The 24,039-nt window shown below is 43.3% G+C and overlaps 2 protein-coding genes across 6 annotated transcripts in view; one reads left to right on the top strand and one right to left on the bottom strand.

Annotated features, from left to right (window-relative positions):
• Positions 1-684: 684 nt before the first annotated feature.
• On the bottom strand, positions 685-16,048 carry MRPL14 (mitochondrial ribosomal protein L14). Of its 3 annotated transcripts, none has more exons than XM_066618607.1 (3): positions 15,871-16,048; positions 7,436-7,529; positions 685-1,370 (listed from the first exon to the last, which is right to left on the bottom strand). In XM_066618607.1, exons 2-3 carry the CDS (start codon positions 7,507-7,509, stop codon positions 1,004-1,006), a joined length of 441 nt encoding a protein of 146 aa, XP_066474704.1. In that variant the 5' UTR covers positions 7,510-7,529; positions 15,871-16,048; the 3' UTR covers positions 685-1,003. The 3 variants fall into 3 exon arrangements, with proteins under 3 accessions (XP_066474704.1, XP_066474703.1, XP_066474706.1); XM_066618606.1 differs by lacking the exon at positions 15,871-16,048 and adding an exon at positions 14,245-14,368; XM_066618609.1 differs by lacking the exon at positions 15,871-16,048 and adding an exon at positions 11,058-11,079.
• TMEM63B (transmembrane protein 63B) overlaps positions 15,996-24,039 on the top strand; it is an 88,033-nt gene continuing 79,989 nt past the window's right edge. For 2 of the 3 annotated variants that reach the window (XM_066618602.1, XM_066618604.1), the window contains exon 1: positions 15,997-16,230. The gene's annotated coding sequence lies outside the window, so the exon portion shown is untranslated. Of the gene's footprint in view, positions 16,231-24,039 lie in introns of all 3 variants that reach the window. The other variant, XM_066618603.1, reaches the window with a different exon arrangement.

Below are 24,039 nucleotides of genomic sequence, written 5' to 3' on the forward strand. Positions count from 1 at the left end.
CCAGGGACGGCTGCTGCAGGGACTGGAGGGCGCACCCCAATCCCTGCAGCCCGGTCAAAAGGGGAAGAGGAGCAATCGTGCACCGCTTCCGGTTTAGCAGAGCGGGGCGCGATCGCTCCGCTATCACCTTCCCTGACCTGGGGAGCCCTGCTGAAAGTTGCGCAGGGCTCCCTGCACCCCCGGGGGGCTGCAGGGGGTTTGGGCAAGTGCACCAAGTCCCTGCAGCCCCCCTGAGCGGCACAATCCTGGGGATTGCGCCGCTGCATCCTCCCTGCCTCCTGGCTGCCCCCGCCCCTTAAGGGGAAAGGGACCAGGACCCTCCCACTGTTACAGAGTATTGCAGGAAAGCTGAAGCTACCTTAACCCATTTCTGCCCACAGGTATGCATATTTGATCACTGTTGCATATATGCAATGTTGGGCAGGAATGGCTTAATATGTGAGGTTGAGAGATGGAAAGAACAAAGACATTTTCAGCAGAAACAGATCCCTGCTGATGACTTTTATGAAGAAATGATATATTATTGAGAATAAAAAATTCCATACTATGAATACTTGGTAGAACTGGGTTATTTGTGATTACCTAATCTATGACAATGATTTAAGTATGCTTATGTGATGAATAATCTCCCCTTTTGTTTTTGTATGACTGAGATTTCAAAAGACTCATTTACCAGTACCAAAATTTCAATAAATTATTTTTTATGAAAGCAGAAAAACAAGTTATTAATACCAAATCATCACCAGCTTTCACGTCCTTATACAACTCTTTACCCCATATCACATTCTCCCCCATATCCTTCCAAAAAGCATCATATGAACCAAAATATTCAACATTCTGAACTTTAATGAAACTCTACCGGAATAGTCACAAAAAGGACTACAGGAATGGGTTTCTGCTTAGTTCAAAAGCAGATGCAAAGACTTTTCCTGATAATGTTTGAAAATTTTTCTTCTTCAAGTCTAGGAGGGGGCCAGCGTGGAAAAAAACGATTCCCTATTTTTCACACAAAGTTTTGGGCAATGGCCAAGATTTTGGAAAATTCTCCTTGCCTCTTCCTCAGCAGAGAGGGGATTGGGGTCTTGATCCTTGTCCCGACTGGATTCCCATTATCTTCTATGAGCACCACGTTGTTGGAATCAAACCTGGGCGTCATGCAAGGGCCAGGCATCTTGTGGCCAACGATTAAGGCTTTCTTCTTCTCCCCTTTGATGGCCAAAAGGATTTTGTCCCCTACTTTACCTACTCCAGTTTTGTTGTATACATGGATGCATTTTGGTGGCCGGTGATATGGTGTGTTCCCCAAGGCACTGTTATCTACCACTCGAACACGGGTCATCTTCTGGATCGCATTGCATACGCCACTGATGCTGGAAACAGACAACCAAGAATACTAGACAGAGGCATGGCAACCAGGCAATAAATACAAATTGTTTGCATGAAACAGGGAAGGCAGCTTTAACAGATAGTTTCTCAGAACTGACAGAAAGAGAGAGAAAGATTTGTTTAAAATTATTACTTCCTGTACATCATACAATTGAAGAAAATATATTTTTTCAACACTAGGCAGACCTTCTGGGAAGACTAAAGGCACAAGCCCAGTTCAAGACCACCAAAGTACTCAGCAGATGCTATTACAATGATCTTACATTCAACACATTATTTAAAACTAAAAAAAAATAGTGTAAAACAAAGACATTTCAATAAACTGTAGACCACCTGTACATAGTATGAGGGATTAAAAGCAGTTCTAAGAAACTAGAACTAAATAGCACAGTGACTTCCTTTCTTCAGGAAATGTTTTCCATTCCAGCCTCTCTGTTGAGGAACATGCATGCACTACAGAGGATTTGGAAAACTTTAGAAGGGTCACAATTTCCTCACAATTCCGGCTGCTGCTGATTAGAAACCAATAGCAGGCTTTTGTCCCCTCTTTCCCTAAAGACTGAAAGTGATTCTATAGAGGGACTGTGGCTTATTACTCAGATATGACATGCAAATAAAGCTATAGAATTGTCAAACAATGAGATAAAAAAGCACATTTGGAGCTCATTAGTCAAATATCTTCTGGAATGCTCATGGCAGATGACTATTTGGTGGGTCTATAGAAAGAGTTGCTATAGTCAGTGACAAAACATTGTTGAAAAGTGAAGCAATAGGGACTCTAAAGCTCAAGTGCATAGTGGACTTAATGAGGATTGGGAATTGGCTTCTCTACTAGAAGGCTAAATATTGTGCTGCTCCATTATTTTTATTTTGCTGCTTTTAGAGCATGTTATACTGTATTTTATTATATATCTATGTATTTGCACACTGTATGCCACCTTGGACACCTAATTTACAAGGGGAGGGATATAAATCTTTTAAATAAATTCCACACATTGCTGGCTAAGATTGTACATTGACAGGCTTTTCTGGGGAAAGGGGAACACCTTGATCTCCTTCCTCAAAGAATAAAATAGTTATATACAGGGACTCTTGCCAGTTTGAATCTCAGAGTGACTTCTGAACTGTTACAAAGTGCCCTTGCACTGTGGCTTACTACCAAGTACATTAAATGTGATCAAATATACGGCAATAAAAAGCATATTGGGATAGAATCAAAGGCACTTATTCATAGTGAAAAATGTGTATTATTACCAGTGAGAGTAAACTGAACACATCAAGGTCAGATGTCAAGTTTGTTAAACAGATTACATCTCCACATAAATATATATCACAATAATTTTTTTTTTTAAAGTATCCTGGCACACATTGCCATTTCTAGCACATGCATTCATTGTCCTGCAATTAATTTATGACCCACATTTATAAAGTGGGCATGTACAAATATTTTATTAAAAGAACTGAATTTCCAATGGTTATAAATTAGACACACAACACACACACTTTATATCCTAGTATTATAGGATATAATTTTTTTAAAATCCCAGTATGTAGTAAGATATAAAATGTGTGTGTGTCTCATGTGTACTGCACTTTCTGAATGGCCATAGTACATCAAATGTATTATGATGTAGTCATGGCAACACACCCTGAAAGGTAAATATTACCCCCATGATGCAGGAGAGGCTGAGTGGGAGTGCCTAGTCTAAGAACACCCAGTGAGTCATAACAGAGGAAGAGTCAGACCAGGGAAGTCCCAATTCCCAGCTCAGTTTCTTAGCCATTAGGCCAGATATGAACATAGTCATATGTTTTTAAGGACATCCATTAATTGTTTTTATGTATGAATAGTTACTTACAATTTTGTTTTTCTTGGAGGGCCCTAGTCATGCTTGTTGGGCATGTAAAGTGACCCTGCACAAACCAAGAGTGTACCACAGAATACACTCAACACCTCCCTATAGCTGGAAGTGCGAGAAATTTTTTTTTTTTTGGATTTCAGTGTTCTTCTAAAGTTTTAAGTGCAGAAAGCGGCATTATGTGCTTTTATTCAAAATTTACATTATAATTACAAATTGTATTGCTTTAAAAGTGTACTAGGCAGGTGGTATAGTATCAGCAAATGCAGCCATACTCATTACCCATGCACCCCAATTAAATAATAAACAAAAAGGGGTTTTGGGGCAGTTTTTTTAAAACAAAAATGAGAAGTGCTGAAAAAGGTGCTATGTGTTTTTATTTCATTATCAGCACTTTCTCCCATCTCTACCTCTAGCTAGGTGATCTAGGAGCAATTTTGTAGCAGTGCGCAAGCTGTCAGGGAACCTTGTCTGGGATTACTGATCTTCCCACTGAGGACTGACAATAAGTTTCCAAGAACCCCAGAATTTCAGGAATACACCTGAAAATTCCTCTGCACTTCATCTACTCCACAAAAATATATATTATCTGCTTCTCTTTATAGCAACTCACAGATCAGTAGCTATTAAAACAAAGTAAAAAGGCAGCTTTCATTGGGAATGTGCAAAGGATGAAGAGTTTTCCCCCAATCCCATCCAAGGCTGGGAATCCAAATGCCCAAACGTGCCCAGTCTGTGGCAGTATTCTCTCCTAGCTCAGACAAAGCAGAGGGAAACACTGGGATAGCTAATTGCTAGCCAATACTTGTGGCACAGGCACACATGACCATATTCATGGTGAAAATACCCAATGCTCCCCTATTTTTTTAAGCAGTTTTGGACTCTTCTACCACCTCAGAAGCTTCTGGCATAACTCAGCACTGCAAGGGGGCTGCTGACTCATCCAGAGTCAACTAGACCCTGCGCTCATCTTGCCATACTGTTGCTTTCTCTTTTCTGAAGTGTCTCCCCTAGGACTGAGGATGACATTGAATACTGCAGGCTGGACCATCAGTTTGTTTATCTTCCATAAGGAGATGCATGGACAATTATTTTCTTGACCTGAGAAAACAACTATGAAACCAATTTTAGACATACCTCCTGCCCATTTACCCTGCATAAAAGGGAGATATGCAAACCAGGAACATTTTTTAAGGTCACACAGCAAAGAGCCATAGATTTAAAATCTCTCTAAATATTGGTTATCTTGTATTAATGAAGAATCACATTCTTAAAGATGATAGCAGAAAATACTTTGGTCCTGGAAAACCACACTTGCTTATGTACCAAACCTCAAGAAGTGTTGCCACTTACAAACTAAGATCTGCAACAGCAGCCAGTCTGACCTTAGTGTCCACAGCTCCAATTGCCAAACTGGGGCCTATGGGTGGTTACCCTTTTTGTTCACATTGACTACTCAAAAACTTCCTGATGAAGAGCCAGTTTTTTTTCAGAAGCACTCTCAGTCTACAAAGTATTCATTATTCAAAGGAACCACAAGTGTCAGAAGTCAAGGGTCTTTGTACCCTCTTGAACTTCAAGTATTTGGGACACAACTTGTTCCTCTCACAAGGAGCAGTACACTAAATACCACACCTGTACCCATTTGAACTTAAAGGCATCTTTACGTACAGATGAAGCTGACATATTGAGTCAACCCATTGATCCAAGTTTGCCAAAATGGCAGTGGCTTTACAAGGTCTCAGGCAGAGATTTTTTCCAGCTCTGCTTTCTTTTCATTGGAGATGCCAGGAACTGAACTTGCCTGTTTTTAAAAGAGCAGGATATGGAAAGGTAGGGAAAAAAACAGACTTGAACCCTACAGATAGACAGGCCAAATCTTCAAATCCATTTCAAGCAACATTGGCACCTCGAGATTTATGAAAGGTTGTATTTCTCACGTCACTTATATGCCTACAAATTTGACTCATTTCAATGAATTTACATGTATCTGACTGAACCAGCACACTTCCATGGATAAAGTCAGATTTATAGCTAGAAGACTCTCACCTTTCACCCCAACTTCCCAAAGGAAAGAGAGAGAAACTTGCAGAAACTTTCCAAACTTACAGAGAGATACCACAGCATATTTCTGTTCCTGCTTCTCCTAGTAGCAATCCCAACCATTTTGTCCCATATCCAGCTCATGCTTACTGGGTGTTTATGCTTTTACCACACCCAATCCAGTTTAACAGGAGACAGTGATGCAACACTGTGTTTACCACAAAAGAACTCTGTATTTTGTTTTAACTCTAGTAAAAATGGGAGAAAATTTATTTTATTTGTTCTTTTGTTCTGAAAAGTTCTTTTTTGTATGTACTAGATCAGTGTTTCTCAAACTGTGGGTCAGGACCCACTAGGTGGGTTGTGAGCCAATTTCAGGTGGGTCCCCATTCATTTCAATATTTTATTTTTAATATATTAGATTATGCTACCTTGGTATGTGACTGCATCTGGGGAAATGTTACATCTCTGTATTTTTAACAGGCTACTATGTATATGCTTTTACCAATAATAGTAAATGGTACTTACTCCTAGGTAAGTGTGGGTAGGATTGCAGCCTAGAATTGTTAAAAATTTTCCCGTTTGATGATGCCACTTCCGGTCACGACATCACTTCCAGTGGGTCCTGACAGATTTTCAATCTAAAAAGTGGGTCCCAGTGCTAAAAGTTTGAGAACCACTGTACTAGATTATCTAGGTTGGTCATTTGCCTTTGCCGTACGGTAGCCTTTGGCTACAAGCAGTAAAGTTTGTATATTGGAACTAATTTTGGACTTCTTGTACCACAAGAGAGTCTTCAGCATCTCACATGGGGAATACCTTTGCTTCCACTTAAGTAAAATGAAACTACAAAGTTGAATCCTCTACTGATTGATTTTATTTTCACCCTACCTTTCTCTCCAGGGGACCCTATATACAGACTGTAGAAGAAATTAAGATAAATGCCTACAACATTCTCTAGCCTTCAAGAGAATTCAGTTCTCCAAGAGTTGTTTTTGCTCAGATAAAAAGAGAACAGGTCAGCAACCAGAAATATAAACATTCCTGTAGATACATTTACATGCATTTTTTAAAGTTGCCGACTGCTTTTGCTGGTTCTACTTCAGTGCTCTTAGCACCAGCTAGATAATGCAGGTTGATTTGCACAATATTTTTTTCTATCACTTTAGCTCAATGCTAGGAAAAAGCTTCACCTGCAAAATTTCTGCTTGTTAAACTGCTTTTCAACAGGCTCAAGCAAGGTCAATTTTTATTACAAAAGTAAAATTTAGCAAGTGGCTATATATTATGACAGGTACCAAATTAGAAATATCATTGGCTGCAGAAAGTGTTCGCTGCAGGCCTTTTTGTCCGGTGAGAGTACTGATTGGCAACACCTTCTCAGCACTGCAGCAATGCTCCTTCTGTGGGTCAGACAGAGCAAGGAGGCAGTTGCTTTTCCCAGCCCTGAAGTAGAGCAACATTGTGACAGTGCCCTAGTAAACTTGTGAAAAAGTGGTACAGTAGCAGGGAGGAGAAGGATATTTTTAAAAAAGTTTTACAAGACTACAGCAAATTGAAGCTTGTGTAACTTTTGGTCTTCCACAATTATCACGTCACAATTCCCAGTCATTAGTATATCTTGTCATATTGTACAGAAATTGAGCAACCAGAAAAACTCATCTCAAAAAGACATCTAATTAAACCTCAAAAGTGTAACGCTATCAAGCATCAGGCTATCAGAGGGACATCTTGAATGTACCAGCCAATAATTGGGTATCTGTTACATCCTGATCTTGACAGACTGTCAATGGTACAGTTGAAGCAGCAAGTCCAGAATTATTATATTTGTACAATATAAATTGCACAAATTGTATTATATCTATTTGTGCAAATAGAATTAGCTGCTAAATTGAAATTGATTCAGTGCTCAACTGGAATCTTACAGACTAGAATGGCATAGGAATGGTTAAGGGAAGGACAGAAGGTAGAAAATACATGGAACATGTAATCTAGTAATTTTGCTTCTGGAGAGAATAAGAGAGAGAGAAATACACTGAAGCACCAGATTTTCTTCACAGAGTTGGTTGATATTCCTTTAAGAAATATACACAAGAATAAAGGCACCTTCTGTGCTGCATTCCATTGGGAGCATGGGAACAAATTACCTGAAATTTCGCTGATTGGTTGCTCTGCTTATTTGGGTCAGGAATAACCCTGGGTACCTTTTCAAAAGAGCCATTGGGATTTTGGAAACAAACCCTGGACAGAGAAACAAGACAGGATTATTGACAGTTGCAGAGTTGTTGTATGTGTGTCCATTTATAAAGACATAGCAAACTCAATCCTAAAGACACATTCGGGGGGGGGGGGATTACACTGGTCCAGAAAGCCCTCAAAGCACGCATTGTATTCTTGACAAAAGCACAGCAACATTCCCTCTTTAAATCAGAGTCAGTGCAACTTAGCAGAGTCATGCAACACAGTGGAACCACATTTTAAAAAACACAAAACACTGCAGTGCAGTTCCTATTTTTCAAGGGCATAGATCCTTTCTGTACAGCAATCTCCTAACCTAACAACTGTCAGTTACTAATGGAGAGCATTTTGAGAATACCTGCAAAAGGAGAGAATACAATCTTAATACACTATACTAGACCATTTGACAGCTATACAAGAAGTTCACTTTAGAACTATTAATAATAACCGAAGGAGGCAAATTTCTTTGTTGCTATGTTTCAAGGTAGGCTAGAAAAAAAAATTAGTTACAGGATTTCAAAAGCCTTCCTATAGGTTTGTTTATATGACTGATTTGTACATTGGTCAGGGTTTGGTTTCACTCTTAAGTTGGAAAGTAGTCAACAAAGTTAATAACTTTTTAAAACCAAGTTCAAAATTGGGTACTGGCTAGTGTTATTTCTGGAATAGGCAACAGACATTTTCAGTGGACCATACACAGGTATTACTTTCAACAATATAGAGAATGTGTCTTCAGCAAAAACTGTTACACCACCAAAGCTTTGCTTCAGATTAATTTTTTTCACAGTTAACTACGTATATACAGTTACAACATACAACTATATATTTTACAATATTGCTATTCTTGGATATAGCAACAAAGTTCCTTTTCTGAATTTTTTCTTAAAATAGGGCTACAAAACATAGTACAGTATTCTAAATTGGGAATGAATGAGGAAAACATGAGAAACATTGATATTTGCACATTGTATTTTGGTTGCGCAATTTGCTTTATATAATAAAAGTTCTAAAAGATACCAAAGGATTAAATTCCATGGTGTAAAATCTTCTGGCTCAAAATGACCCACAAGGAAATAGAAAGCTTTTGGCACACCCAGAGCAATAACCACAAAGTAACCACTTTGCTCAAGCAGTGACCACTAAGAAGGAGGTAAATAACTTTGTAACTTTAAGTACCACCATTATCTGCATTCCAAAGATGCGTTTGAAAAAAAAGTTCTCCTTTGCCCTATTATCTCCCAGCAATCATTTTTCAGTTTTGAGAATGGCTCCCCAAAAGACTTCCTAAGGCAGTCCAGCTGGAACACAAGAAGAATTGGGCAATGCCCATGACAGGCAAGGAGAGGGGCATTCTTGTTTGATATTTATACTCTTTTCATAGTTCAATAATTCATGATACACCAATTTTCAGGCTGATGCTGACATCTTCTTCCTTCTGATCAAAGCCACTGATCAAAAATAAGCACTAAACCAAGAACCAATCTGTATTCAGTATAAAGGCAACATGCCAAAAAGGGGTTTCTGACCCAGTGATATTCACAATAACACAGCTATATCTACAGCTTTGCAGCATGGCTATTTCTTCCCCCAGGGGTCATTTGAATGGACATGCTAACATTGAGGATCTCTGCTTAAGCAACAGAAGTGCAAAGGAAAAGGAAATGTTCCTGTTCACTGGAGGTCTTCTGCATACAACCACTCCTTCACTCTGAAGCAAGTTCCACCTTTTTATTTCACTAAATACACAACTATCAGCTAAAGTAAACATTCCACACTTAAGCCAATCAAACCACTACCCTCTGTAAACCCATTTCTGGGCTGCAACACTTCAGGTTGCAGATCACAGAAGTGAATGTTTATGTTACAAAAACATAAAAAAACCTAAATGTCAGGGAGAAGAATTCTAGTCACCACCAGCCATTCTCAACCTTTCTAGGACTAAGGCCCCTTAGCAGCTCTTCTCAGGCCCCAGAGTCCCCCACCCCACCTGTCAAACAAGGATATAACATGGATAAACGTTAAATTATTTATTATTTCAGTCTGTGGCCCACTTCAAATGCGCCCAAGGTTGCCCACGGGCCATATGGCTCCTATGAGAATGGCTGACCTAGTCTGCCAGTTCATTTCCACATGCAAAAAAACTGTCTGTATGGAGGAACATTACAAAGATTTAGCATCTCAGAGAGAACTATCCCACTCTTGACTCCCACTCTGGAGTCTCAAGGGACACCCAAGAGTCTTTTACCAATCAGAATCCAGCATTTGCCACTGCAACCTTTCAAGTGCCATGTGACACATTTCCACACTGCCCTCTCCCAAGGGTTTAAAGTGCCAGCATTGTGAATCTAAGGGCGCAATCCTAACCAACTTTCCAGCACTGGCATTGCTTTGCCAGTGGGGCATGTGCTGCATCCGACTGTTGGGGGGAAGTCACGGAGGCCTCCTCAAGGTAAGGCAGTGTTTGTTCCCTTACCTTGAAGTTGCATTGCCCTTATGTCAGTGCTGGAAAGTTGGTTAGGATTGTGGCCTTAGTCGGATTCCCTCTCCCCCCCCCCCAGGAAACCCAGAACAATTCTTGAAAGTTGAATTCCAGCTAATGTAACAAGAAGTCACTCAAAATAGACTCACCCAACACACTTGCACAACACCCACTTCTCATTCCTTGCCCCTTTCTCAGAGGGTTGGCTAAAAAATATTACAGACTGGTTGGAAAAAATGCAAGCATGTGGTTGCCTCATAATTCAAAACACTGTGTAGCCCTGGAAACTAAATGCTAAGTGGCTTGCTCCCAGATACTGGTACCTAAGAAATGTCAAGTATTTTCCGTACCTGCTCTTAGTTATAAGATTTATTTTTTTTTAAGAAGCCCTTTGCTACTCAAGTAACTCAGTGCTTTAGCACCTCTGTGAGTAGGAAGCTTCAGTGAAACCACCTAGGGCAGTGTTTCTCAACCCCTTGTTGTACTCAAGGTGGTGTCTTGTGGTACGTACAGGATGCCCAGATCCCCACTGCCTGGCAGCAAGAGCAGCAATGCAATGTGACAAGCAGCAGTAAGAGGCTTTGCTTGGAGGGCAGAGCTTCAGCGTGTACTTTTCACAAGCTCAAAATGCCCTCCCATCTGCCCTGAGCCCTATCATTTGTCGCATTGCATCCAGCCTCCCAATTCAAAAGTAACTGGCAATGTCATCAACAGTTACTTCCGGTAGTAGTTCCAACAGGCAGACCATGCAAAGTGGTACAGTGGAGGACAAACACTGAGAAACACTGAACTAGTGGTATAATTAAATAGTTTCTAGGTGTCCAGGTAGACGGAGTGTCATTTAAATCTCCAGCAGAATGGTCCCAATCTGATTGTCCTGATCCAATAAATGTGGAGTAAGTTCTTCTCCTCCCTCCTTGACAGTAAAAGGGATAAAAACAACCTTGAGTAGCTGATAAAGTGAAGCACTTTATTTTTTTGCTCATAAAGCTAGGTGAGTCCTATGTCATCTTTAAGTGGATCCCTGTGTCATCTTTAAGTGGATCACTTACCTGAGAGTAAGTCCCATTACACTCAATGGGGATTTCTTCCAAGCAGACATGCCCAAAACTGTACTATAAAAAACCAGCATATATGTTCACATTTTATAAAGAAGCCAAGAACTGCAATATCAACCAAATTAACTTTCAATCCATGCAAGATACAGTTTTAGGCCAATGACACCAAGTGACATTGGTACACACACACACACACACACACACACACAGAGGAATCAGCATCTACTCAGCTGCTATTAACTCAAGTAGGAGACTGCAAAACACTCTGTTTCCAATTCACTGCTGCAAATTAGTGGATTTGTAAAAGTACAAATTCCAAGACTATCCAGAACAGTTTGTTGAACAATTCTTCTGCGTATGTTCGCTTAGGCTATATTTATAATGTAGAGCTGTCATTTGATTAAAGAAAATCCTGGCAGACTAATCACACATTTTAATAGATTACTTCTGCGTGAATTTACACATCAACAAAACAATCATTCTGAAGGGGGAAAAAAGCACTCTTGTTTTTAAATGATGCACACTTTTGTCACAGCAGGAACCATCTCAGAAAAAGCACTAACTCATCTCAGAGTACTTACAAATGTATAGGTGGTTTCTTAACAAGGCATTCCCCCTTCTCTCACACAATGAAGGCGGAATATCTTGCCTAAAAAGCCATCTATCACCCAGGCATCTGTAAGTATTTCTGCTTTAAAAAGGTTAATTTTTAATATGCTGCCCAGTCAATCAGAACTGCCTTTTAAATCAATCTACAGTCTAATCAACCTAATGAATCTAATCAATCACCTACCACTACAATCCTAATCATATGAACTCAAAAGTAAGCTTGGTGTTTAGTCCCAGGTAAGTGAGCACAGAAATACCATCAAAATGCTGAAGCTCTAGTTTGCATCAGTACAATACATTACTGAATTATAGTCCAAAGTAACCTTGCCATTATAAGATGTACTTGTACTATCATGTGAAAAATTCAGTGCTCAGATGTGATGATTGAAGACTGTATTTGTGAAACTACGCCCATGGATCTCAAGTACTGAATCAGAACTCAGTGCTGGCAGTGGATTCAGCAGAGAATTAACAGAAGTTTTCATCCACTGGCAGATCCCTAAAATTGCTATTATTAAGCACTGAAATAAGATCAAGATGTCTACAAAAGCAAGATAAACCAAACTATTTTCTCAAGCTGCAATCTTATGCTGCAATCCTATACACACCTGAGAATAGGCCTCACTGAAATTCCATGAATAGACATGTATAGGATTGAGCTGTTAGCTCCCTATCTGACAAGAGGGACTATTAATTGGCTATTTCACAAGGTTAAATATTGGCCATTTTGCAAGGTTAAGCACAACAAAAACGGTAAAGCATCTAAGTTAAAGTGGCTGTGTAAACAATTGTAAATACAAGATATTTTGAGTTCAAGTTGATGCCTGGTACAATCCTATATCTTTCATATATCAGCCCCCACTGAATTCAATGGCATACCCCATTGCTCCCAAAGCATGCATCTGAGTGTGACCTACACATGAGTAACCCTAAATACCCTTAATACAAAGTAACTCAGAGTATGCATGCTCAGGTTGATACTGCAATTCATTTAAGGAGGAGATTGCCTCTTATTGCTTCATGATCCCAGTGCAGACCTACAACAGCCCTCTCAAATGCTAATACAGGGCCAACTAACAAGAAACAAATTGTCACACCAAATATTCAAAAAATAAAGTGCTATTGACTATTAATTAATTATTATTATTATTAACTTTATTTCTACCCCACTTTCCTCCCCAGAAGGACTCAAGGCGGCTTACAACAAGGTTAAAACAAATTAAAAAACATCATTTAAAATCAGATGAAAGCATATTAACAACATTAAAACATATTAAACAACATATTAAACAACATATTAAAAACAGTAGTCAGATAAAAAAGTAGTCAGGTAAAAAGAGCACAGAGCAGCAAATCATAAAAGAATCAGGCCTGTAACCAGGTATTTAAAAAGACATTAAAAGATGTTTAAAAAGGCCAGGAACTCAGAAGGCTGGTCTAAACAGAAGGGTCTTCAGGCCTCGCCAAAAAGTTTCGAGAGGGAACAGTTCTTAAGTCAAGGGGAAGGGAATTCCATAGTGTTGGTGCCACTACTGAGAAGGCCCTATTTCTTGCCACCTCCCCACGTACCTCCCTAGGTGGCGGCACTTATAAAAAGGCCTTCTCTGATGACCTAAGAGGACGAGCTGGATTGTACGGGAGTAGGCAATCTCTAAGATACCCTGGCCCAGAGCAGTATAGGGCTTGAAAGGTCAAAACCAGCACCTTGAATTGGGCCCGGAAACGAATGTGCAGCCAATGCAGCCGCTGGAGAAGCTGAATGACAGAGTCAAACCGTCTACCTCCAGTAATTACATGGGCCGCCGCATTCTGCACTAGTTGCAGTTTCCTAACCATCTTCAAGGGAAGCCCCACATAGAGCGTGTTACAATAATTTAACCTCGATGTCACCGTGGCATGGATCACCGTGGCCAGGTCTGCATGATCCAAGTATGGCCGCAGCTGGTGCACCAGCCGAAGCTGAGCAAAGGCCCCCTAGCCACAGCCGCCACCTGGGAATCCAGGATCAGCTGCGAGTCCAGGTGGACCCCCAAGCTGCAGACCTGTTCCTTCAGGGGGAGTGCAACCCCATTCAGAGCAAGCCGATAGTCCAGCACCTGCATCGAGGATTTCCGAACCAGGAGAGCCTCTGTCTTATCCGAATTTAATTTCAGCTTGTTAGCCCCCATCCAGATCCTCCCTACCTCCAGACAGTGCTCCAGGCCCTCAACCGCCACCCTGGAGTCTGGAGGAAAGTAGAGATAGAGCTGGGTGTCATCAGCATATTGATGGCACCCCACTCCAAAACCCCGGATGACCTCTCCCAGTGGTTTCATGTAGATGTTAAATAGCAAAACAGTGCCTCCAACTCCCAACTCGGCCAATCGGCCCAGAAGGATACCATGGTCGATGGTATCGAAACCCGCTGAGAGGTCCAGCAGGACCTGTCCAGTCCCTGGCGTAGGTCATCCACCAAGGCGACCAAGACAGTTTCCTTCCCAAAGCCCGGTCTGAAACCAGACTGAAAAAGATCCAGATAATCTGCTTCATCCAAGACCCCCTGCAGTTGAGACGCCACCACCGGCTCAATTACCTTGCCCAGAAACGGGATGTTGGAGACTGGCCGGTAGTTGTCTAATACAGTGGAATCCAGGGAGGACCTCTTCAGGAGGGGGTGAACCACTGCCCACTTCAAAGCACATGGTAACGTCCCCTCCATCAAGGAAGGGTTGACCACCCTCCCTGTCCACTCAGCCAGTCCAACCCGGGCAGCTCTTATCAGCCAAGCTGGGCAAGCGTCAAGCAGGCAGGCAGATGGCCTCACACTCCAAAGGAGTCTGTCCACATCCTCAGGCTGTAGAAGCTGAAAAGAATCCCACAACACCGGACAAGCAGTTGCCAAGGGGACATCATCAGACACTGTCAATGTGGCATCCAAGTTGTGATGAATATGATCAATTTTATCTGCGAAATGTTGTGCAAACACGTCACAGCGGCTGACCGTGTGTTCCTCCTGGTCTACTGGAGGGGCCTGATGGAGGAAGTCATCAGGAGGACTAGGAAGGAGATGGAAGAGGACTAGGAAGGCATCTCAATTTTTTTTTTTACCAAACCTTTTCTTTGAAAGTTCATGTTACACTTGCTATCCAGACAGCCTTTCTGACAACCCCATAAAGACCTCCCATTTTTTTAGGAAATAAAGAAAAACAGTAACTTTTCTTTGCTACCACCATCTTGTCCCCACTTGCCTTGCCCTGAACTTTTCATTGTGGTTTACTGTGTTGTAGGAAGGCTAAGTATTCTCCCCACCCTTGTGCCTCTGTCTGGAGGCCCTGAACATGTGGAATCAGTGTTCTGAAATGAGAGCCACATGATGCTCCCTGCATCTGCAATATCTGCAATAACAGATATGAACACAAGGCCCATTTCAGGTGTATTTCACCTCCCATTTCACTTGGGAGGTGTACTCAAGATAAGGTGTAAATCTTAAACACATGAACTTGAGAGTACACCTCCCAGAAGACAGTAGGCCAATCCATTGGGCTGGGCAGGAAGCCCCACACTGTTCAAGACAGTTTGCTTCCTACTAAGAGCCAAATCCTACGTTTGTCTACTCAGAAGTAAGTTCCGTTAAAGTCAACAGGGCTTACTCCCAGGTAAGTGTGGATAGGATTGTAGCCTAAGGTTGCAATTCTAGCCACACTTTCCTGGGAGAAGGTCCCACTGCCTATAGTGGAACAGGCATAGTGTTATGCTGTTAATTGGAAAGAAGTCCTGCCGAGCTTAATGGGGTTTAGAGTCCAATGCTATGCATGTCTACTCAGAAGTAAGTCCCATTATAGTCCACAGGACTTACACCCAGGTAAGTGTGGCAGCCTTGAACACCTAAGGGCCACTTACTCACAGGGTGGCATTGCGAGAGCCCTGAGGTGCACCCCCGTGTGCACACTTAAGGAGTAAATCCTGAGGATACTAAGAGGATACTACTTCGGAGTAGCTCTGCTGCACGGCTATAAACCGAGGAGTAAGTCCTTTGGAGGCCTGCAGGGCTCACTTCCGAGTGAGCAAGCAGAGCAGCGGGCTGCCTGCACGTGAGCAAAGAGCTGGCCTAGGCAGCCACCCTGGTTCTTCACATCACCCCCACCGGCCCCCCCAACACAGAACGCCCTTGAGCCGAGCAAAGCGAACCGAACGCACGAGACCGACCGACCCAGCCCACCTGTCACTCATAGGCTCCCGGGACCCAGCCGTGACTGCAACACGCAGGCGCGCGCCAGAGATGCGAAGGTAAAGCAACCTTCCTTCCTTCCTTCCAGGAGAGCGCACATGCGCAGAAGGCGATGGGGAGAGAAGCAGCACCGTCTTGTCCCCGCCCTTTTCCCCGGGCTCCAGCAGGCCACGCCTCCTCTCACTCATCCACTGCCCCCGCCTTATCTCTTCAGCCTGGGCGGCGCGAGCCAAGGAGAAAAGGAGAGGCTGGTAGGCTGCTTGGGAGACCTTCCCCCCTGCTTGGAAAAGGGGCGTCCGCTCCGAGCGCAGCAGAGAGGCCAGGAGGAGCCGGTCGGCGTTTGGCTCGGGGGTGAGTCTCAGCGGCACTGCGATGCCTCCCAGGTCTCCCCTCCGCTCGCAGCCATAGCAGCTCCAGGAGCCTGTTTCCAGGGCAGCCTGGCTGGCAAGTTGCCGGGTCCCTCGGGGGTGTCCCTGGGGCAGGGCTCTGACTGGCTGGCTCCCGCCTCCCCCCTCCTTGCAGTGCGGTGCCTGTTTACTCCCAGGGGAGCTGCTGCGGGTCGGTCTCTCTCTCTCGCCGCCTCCAGGTAGAGAACAATGGCAGGAGCGGCAGCCAGGAGTCCCGCCAAAGGAGCCTGCGCTGCTGCCTCTGCGTGGCTTCCCCTCCCCGTGCCCCTTCTGTAGAGCCCTGCGGCAGGCTCCCAGCCGGGACCGTCTCAAGCCCAAGAGCTGCTGCCCTTGCTGCTTGTGCTCGACGAGGCTCCCGTTCTCCTCCCTCCCTCCGGAGCCCAACACAATGACATTCATTCACCGTTTCGCGACCCCCCCCCCCCAAACTGGTCCAGCTGCGCGGCATCTCCTTGCAGGTTCCTGGATTCTCCTGCACAATGTCAAGGGAAGGGAGGGGGAGATGCTTCGGTCGCCATCAGGCAGGCACCCGAGTGAGCCCGGATCAGGCTGTGCGTGTCAATACATACGTGTCTGCATACATGTATATGAGGCAAAATGGCAAGGGGAGGGGGTGTTTCTTTGTGGCTTTCTCGGGGTGGTGTGATCGCGATGGTGATGGTGTTGATGATGGTCTGCGATGCTGCAGTCAGTCCCCTTCCCTGTGCAGTAAAATGCAGGCAGGGAGGAGCAGGGCGAGAGCCTTTCCAGGCACCAAGTTTCTCTCCCAGCAGCAGAAGATTTCTCTGCAGCCTTTAGAAAATGCACCAAATGCTTCTGGGAAGCAGGCCCGAAGGAGGCGGGCACAGAGGGCAGCAACCGGACCCATGCCGTCCTCTCGGCCCCTCTTCCCTCCCCCTCCCCGCCAAACTTCAGGGATTTTCCTTTGGATCGGGTTGTGAAGATGAGTGATGGTGAGCTGTCACTCGAGAGCTTTTCGCCAGCTGTGCTGGGCTAACAGCAGCACTATGATTGGCTCCTATATGATCGGGGCAATGGGGGTGGGTGGGAGAGGGCAGATACCATCTCCCTTCCTATACGTGTATAGTACTGTACTGATATGCTTGGTACATAACCCCTTTCCAGCATCGGGAGCCTACAACCCATTGTAAGCCTCAACTACAGCTGGATGCATAGGAGGTCATTGAACTTAGACCTTCCAAAGTATTGGGTTTAACCTGCTGCTTCACTGACCTCTGCTATTTATTGCTTCTTCCTTTCCCCTCCAACCTATTTCTCGCTCTTGTCCTTTCACTGCTCCTTTCATCCTCCTTCCTGCATTCTCTCCAGGGTGCTCCTTCTGCTCGGGTTATAAATAAAAAGTTGGCTTGAGTGCCAAGGGAGGCAGGTGGAAGATGGGAATCCTCCAATGTTCCACTTTGACTGTGCTGTGTCTTTTTATTGTGTTTTGTTTTTTAAACCCAAATGAGATTGGCGTGTTCTAAATCAGGGTCTGCGAATGTGGGTGTGACCAGATCTCAGTGTGTCAACATCTAATGCTAACAGCTGGAGGTGACTTGGTTAGTGTTGGTGCGGCAGACTGAACATTTGGAATGCCGAATGAATGTGGAATATTTCTTTGTTGTTAGATAGCATGAAGCCTCACTCCAGCCATGTTTGACTCAGACAGTCGAACTGGCAGTTGCTTTACTAAGTGATAAATACTAATATTGAGTACAAGAGGCTTAGGGTGTGTTATGTCTCTTACATCAACACCATAAGTAAAGTTTATTTTATGTAGCATTTTAATCAATGGTGGACTGTTGCATATGCAACTGTTTTATGGGCATTTTTGGGAATGCAAAGAAAAGATGGATGACTAAGCTCTTTGTCATATATAATAATACTTGTAATGTAAAGTGATTGACGGTTTTGGTATGTTTACACTCACAGCAGCCTGTGAGGAAGGTTACCAGTATTCCCATGTAACAGAGAAACACTAAGGCTTACCCCAAGGTCACACAATTGGGCCAAGCTGATTAGGGATTTGAATACAGACCTCTCAGATCACTCTTTCAGCTATCATTGAACTATTATATGCTTAACTACCTCTTGTTTAGGTTTCTCCAGACAGTTATTTATCCCGTGGTTGGTTTAGCATTGTAGTGCTAAAATAGAATGATGTTGAGGGCAAAGAACCACAAAAGAGAAGTTAGAATTAACTCAAACTCCACTGGCTTTGTAGCCTGTTCATTAATGGTCTTCACTCTGGACTTGTGGTGATTTATCATAGCAATCAGCACAGTCCCTGTGGCTCTTGGTTTTCTGTTCTTTGTAGATCAAGTGAACTATACTGTATAGTTCATGTCTGTTTAACACAGACTATCAGGTTTGGCATCTTTCTGTATATTGGATCTATTTCCCAGGCTGGCAGCAAATACCAAGGAAGAAGTATTGGACTGTTAGTTAACATAAGCTTTGCTAGAGAGTATGAGCCCAATTCTCTTCAAGGGGTGGTTTTGTAGCCCAGCACTGGTAAAGAGAAACACCATCAGTTAACAGCATTTCATATAAATAACATAGGAGGTATGTGGGCCTAACTGATAGGTGATCAGTACCCCCTTTTTTCCTCTCATTTTATTTCTGCTGCAAATTGAGAAGTCATTGTTCCTGGGATGGTTTGAATATCAGGTAATTGAGAAATCAATTTGCTAATGCTTGTCTTTGTACTTTAGAATGGAGCCATGCCTACATTTAGGCTGAATGCTGCCTAAAAGAAACTAGTTTCAGGTTAAATAGCACACCAAATGGATTTTATTTATTTACAACTCTCTGCATGAATGCTTGTACTGGTATGGCTCATCAAATTGCAAGTCAGTCAGTGTTAAGAAGATAAAAAGGCAAAGACTGAAATAAAATTGACCTAGAAGGTTACAGAGTAATTCAAAATGTCAGCTGATGGGAAACAATCATATCAGTGAGAGAGGCTGTTATGATAAGTACTCCCGTACATTATATCCTTGAAAGAGCTTGTGCTTAGTCTTTGAAACTGCTCAGGCAAAGGAAGCTACTGTCTCTGACTTGTTCTAAAAGATAGATTATCAAAAGCACAAGTAAAGCCAGTTAAAATTGGGTTCAAAGGTTTAGACCTTGCTCCTAGGAAACAGGGACAATAAAGCTGATCCTCTCTTACTCTTGTGCTGTGAATCTAAAGGTGCAATTCCTACTGGTTTTAAAATAACCAGTATCTTAAACCTCCAGAGATATGACTTTTTGAGGATCTAGACTGAAGCCATAAGGCAGAGAATGCCCCTGATAAACCATATCTGATCTTTCAAGGGGATTTTTAAAAGATATTTTAGCCATGGAGCACATCTTGAACAATACTGATCATGCTGAACCCAAATATCATGGAACCTACTGATTGACAGCCTGAAGAATGCCCAGCAATCTATTAGAACCCAAACATTTGAAATGATCTTTACAAATTATGAGATTAGCCTAGCAAATATTTTCCTTGAAAAACGCAATGTAATTTGAGATTCATATGCAGTGCAGTCTTACATATATCAACTGTGACCTGCATCAGCTTGATAGCTGACTCAGTTCCACATTAAGCCATGCAGGCAGATCAGACCCTGGAAGGGAGTATGGACTTGGCGGCCACTGCTACTGCTAAACCTGCCCCCTTTGCAGGCCCAGTTCATCCATCCTCACCTCGTTGCTTCCCATTCTACCCTCCACCTGCTCTCTCCCCATCGCTGCCACCGTACCTTCCTCAGTGGGTGGCTGGTGATCCATCAACACTCATGGGAAGGCTACAGTCTTTCTGCTGGTGCTGCCAGAGCACACTTTATGGACACTTCGCAGCAACTAGCACTGGCAAAATGTGTGTTCACTAGAAGAGAAATCCAATAGGATTGAACTGTCAGTTGCCTGTTTGACTTTGGGGCCAACTGCCATAGTGTTTTTCACAATTAGTCTATAAGGGCTAGGATTCAACCAAGGAGAGGGGAACTGGGAACATTGGCAAGCGTTAAAGCATCACACCTGTGACAGGATGAAGGGAAGATCTGCTGAACTGAAGGAAGCCGAAGGAGGAAAGAAAGACAGACAGTAGCACGGTGACCTGAGAGAGAAGTGGTGGTGGCAGCAGCAGTGCAAAAGCACGTCCTAGTCCCCACTAGAATGTGCCTTGCCCACCTCCCATCCTGAGCAGGAAGTGAGGGGTCTAGCCAATTCTCACTGCTGCTGTTTTTGATAGCTCCATCCAACCTTGGAGGAGAAGGCAATATCCTTCCTGCACTGCTCCCCATGTTCCTGATTGACTACATTCCTATTAGCCACTGGGCTTAATCTGAGCCTAAGGTGACTAGCATCAAAGAACCTTCAGGTAGTGCTTCTGGGCGTATGCAGAGCATAGGTGGCAAGCAGAACTCTGCAAGTGGCCTGCCTCTCCTCCCCCAGCAAGATGCTGGGCATGGAAGCAGGGTTTTCACTGGTCTTTCAGCATACAGTCCTCCACCAAACTGTCCACTATTAGAAATGTTCCTTGAAGTTTTTCCTTGCTGTGTTTGTGTTAAAGGCACAAGACTCTTGACCACTATGCAGTTTGGCAGCACTTGAATACAGTACACCTGTGGGTCACAACCTGGTTTTTGGTGGGTTGCAAAACTGACAAATTGACAAGGAAAATGTTTTGAGCCCTATGGAAACTGGAGTAGCATGTATGTGTTTACTTGCTAGTAGGCACACTTGCCTCAGTCCAATTCAAAGGGCAGAGCAAGGGAAACACGCAAGAGAATGGTCCCAATCAGATGAATGTGGTGCTTAAATGCTCCAGAAGATGCCCCCTAACCATAGTAAAAAGGATAAAAACAGGCTTGAGCTGCTGGTAAAATGAAATTTTTTTAAAGTTTTGTAAAAATAGGTAGGTCCCAAGAGAGGGCAGAAGCCTAACCAGCTCCACTCAGAAGTAAGTCATATTTTGTTCAATGGGGCTTACTCTCAGGAAAGTGTGGTTAGGATTGCAGCCAGAGCATCTTTTAAAAAAGTGGGTCCTGGTGCTAAATAGTTTGAGAACCACTGTGGTAAGAACATAAGAAGAGCCTTGCTGCAACAGGCCAAAGGCCCATCTAGTCCAGCTTCCTGTATCTCACAGTGACCCACCAAATACTTCAGGGAGCACACAAGACAGAACCTGTGTCCTGGTGCCCTCCCCTGCCTCTGGCATTCTGGGGTAGCCTAATTCTAAAATCAGGAGCTGCACATACCTATCATGACTTGTAACCTGTGAGTGACTTTTCCTCCAGAAATTTGTCCAATCCCTCTTAAAGGCATCTAGGCAAGATACCATCACTACTTCCTGGGGCAAGGAGTTCCACAGACTAATTACATGCTAGATAAAGAAATATTTCCTTTTGTCTATCCTAACTCTCCCAACACTCAATCTGAGTAGATATCCCCTATGTGTTGTGTGAGAGGGAAAAGAGTGCCTCTCTGTCCACTCCGTCCATCCCCTACATAGTTTTGTATGTCAATCATGTCCCCCCTCAGGTGCTTCTTTTCTAGACTGAAGAGCCCCGAACACTGTAGCCTTTCCTCATAAGGGGAGTGCTGCAGCCCAGTAATCGCTCTTCTGCCCTTTTTCTATTTCCATTATATCTTTTTGAGATGTGGGGACCAGAACTGGATGCGATGCTCCAGGTGTGGCCTTACCATCGATTTGTACAACGGCATTGTAATATTAGCCGTCTTATTCTCAATACCTTTTCTGATAATTCAAAGCAAGGAATTAGCCTTCTTCACCGCTGCCACACATTGGGTTGTCACTTTCATTGAGCTGTCTACCACTGTTTTTGAAATTGGAAAATGTAAAGCACTGAGATAAACCAATACTAGGACATGAACATTTTTCCAACTCAGTAGTAGCAGTTCCTGAATAGCTTCCATTCCGTTCCCCAACACCCAGTCCTTTTTCTCCAAGACCTCTTCCAACATGCTGCCTCAGCAACCACAGTGTCCCTGTTGTGCTTTCCACTCTGCTCGCTACAAGCTTAGTGTCAGGAATTTTGAATGTGAACCACAGCAGTGGATTTCACTCTATTAATCATGCATGTACTTTCATGGTAGATAATGTCTTTGATCTAGTTATGAAATTTGACATTACTTGTTGCAGCATGTGGACTCATATTGGCATTGTTTTGCCCCAAGTAATGATGATCTGGAAAGATCTCTGGTGCTATTTTTTATGTTCTTGTTTTCTTTTTCTTTTTAAGGTTGCATTCTATTTTCTGATCTATTGTTTGGCTTCGCAATCCTATACACACATACCTGGGAATAAACCTAGTGCATTGAACTTGGTGCAACTTACTCCTGAGGAAATATGCATATGATCATGCTGTTGGACACATTGTGCTGAGTGCACACCTTTGGACAGAAATACCTGTGTCCTTATGCTTAGATGGGGGGGGAGGAGTAATGTGTTGATTGTCTGGATCTACTCTTCTGAGCTTTCTGTGAGTCCTTGCAAAGTTGGTCTCATTGAAGCACTGGTCAGTTCTTTCTAATGACAGCTTGACCAGGAGCTAGGTTTCCAGTTAGAAAAAATGTGTTCAACCCAGTTGCAGCTCAAAACCAACAAGCACTGAAGTTCCTTTAAGTAGAAAATGGTGGTGCTCCTCCTGTGTTTAGCAGGGGAAGAAAAACCATCCCTCTTCACCCAGCACGGTGTCTCAAACCAATCGGGGCACACTTTTTATTTATTTACTCAATTAAATTTGATTTTATCTTGGGAGGAGCTACAAATCTTCTTTGTACCAAACCTGCTAACCCAGGTAGCAGGTAGATGCCTTAGCTATGCCATAGACAGAGCAAGTGGGTGGTGAGCTGCTGGGGTGAGGAGGTGGGTTTCTCCCAATTTTCATTTTTTAAAAAGCCTGGGTGTGACATCACTTCCGATTGTGATGTCACTTCTCAGGCATCCTTTTGAACTTGGCACCGGGCTACACAATCATTAGTTACATCACTGATCCCATGGTTAGCCCTGATGCTGTAAATTAGTGGCCTTACACTTGACAAGAGCTGGGACCCACCTTATTTATTTTATGTTAATGTCATTTAGCAACTTATATCTTGCTTTCTTTCCCAAAAGAGGTACACAGAAAGGAGCTCACATCACTTTTAAAACACTTAAAATGAGGGGATTTAAAGGGGGAATCAAAACAATTGACAGAAGTTAAACAACTAAAACAAGCAGTTTCTATCATATTGTATATTAAAAGCCCTTCAGAGTGGGAGGAGTTTCCCACAGCCCAGGGAAAGGCCAGCAATGTGGGAGCCAAACAGATCTTTTGAGGAAGTTTCAGTCCAGTATCTTGTATGACAGAGGAGAGAGCTGCCTCTTTTGTGTCCAGACAAAACCTGTGTTCAACGTGGTTGGGACACATAGGGAAGTCTAACTGGTAGATCTTAAGTGGCAGGCAGGTTCATATGGGAGAAGATGATCCTTTAAGGAGCCAAATCCTAAACCATGTAGGGCTTCAGGAGCCTATGCGCCTGCCGCCTGGGTATCTTTTACACTGGATACTTGACAGCTGTTTCTGCTCTTCCCTACTAAGCACTATGCATACAAGAACATCCTTTTTTCCTGACTGGTAGTGGCCAGTCAGCATTTGTGCAATACTGAACATGTATTCTGTTCATTTTTTCCTTCCAGGCCAAGTGAACAGAGAGGAGTGACCTGGCAACAGCACTCATTCAGTTTTGGAGAGTG

Source organism: Tiliqua scincoides, chromosome 1, assembly GCF_035046505.1.
Source record: "Tiliqua scincoides isolate rTilSci1 chromosome 1, rTilSci1.hap2, whole genome shotgun sequence".
NCBI classification, from domain to species: Eukaryota; Metazoa; Chordata; class Lepidosauria; order Squamata; family Scincidae; genus Tiliqua; species Tiliqua scincoides.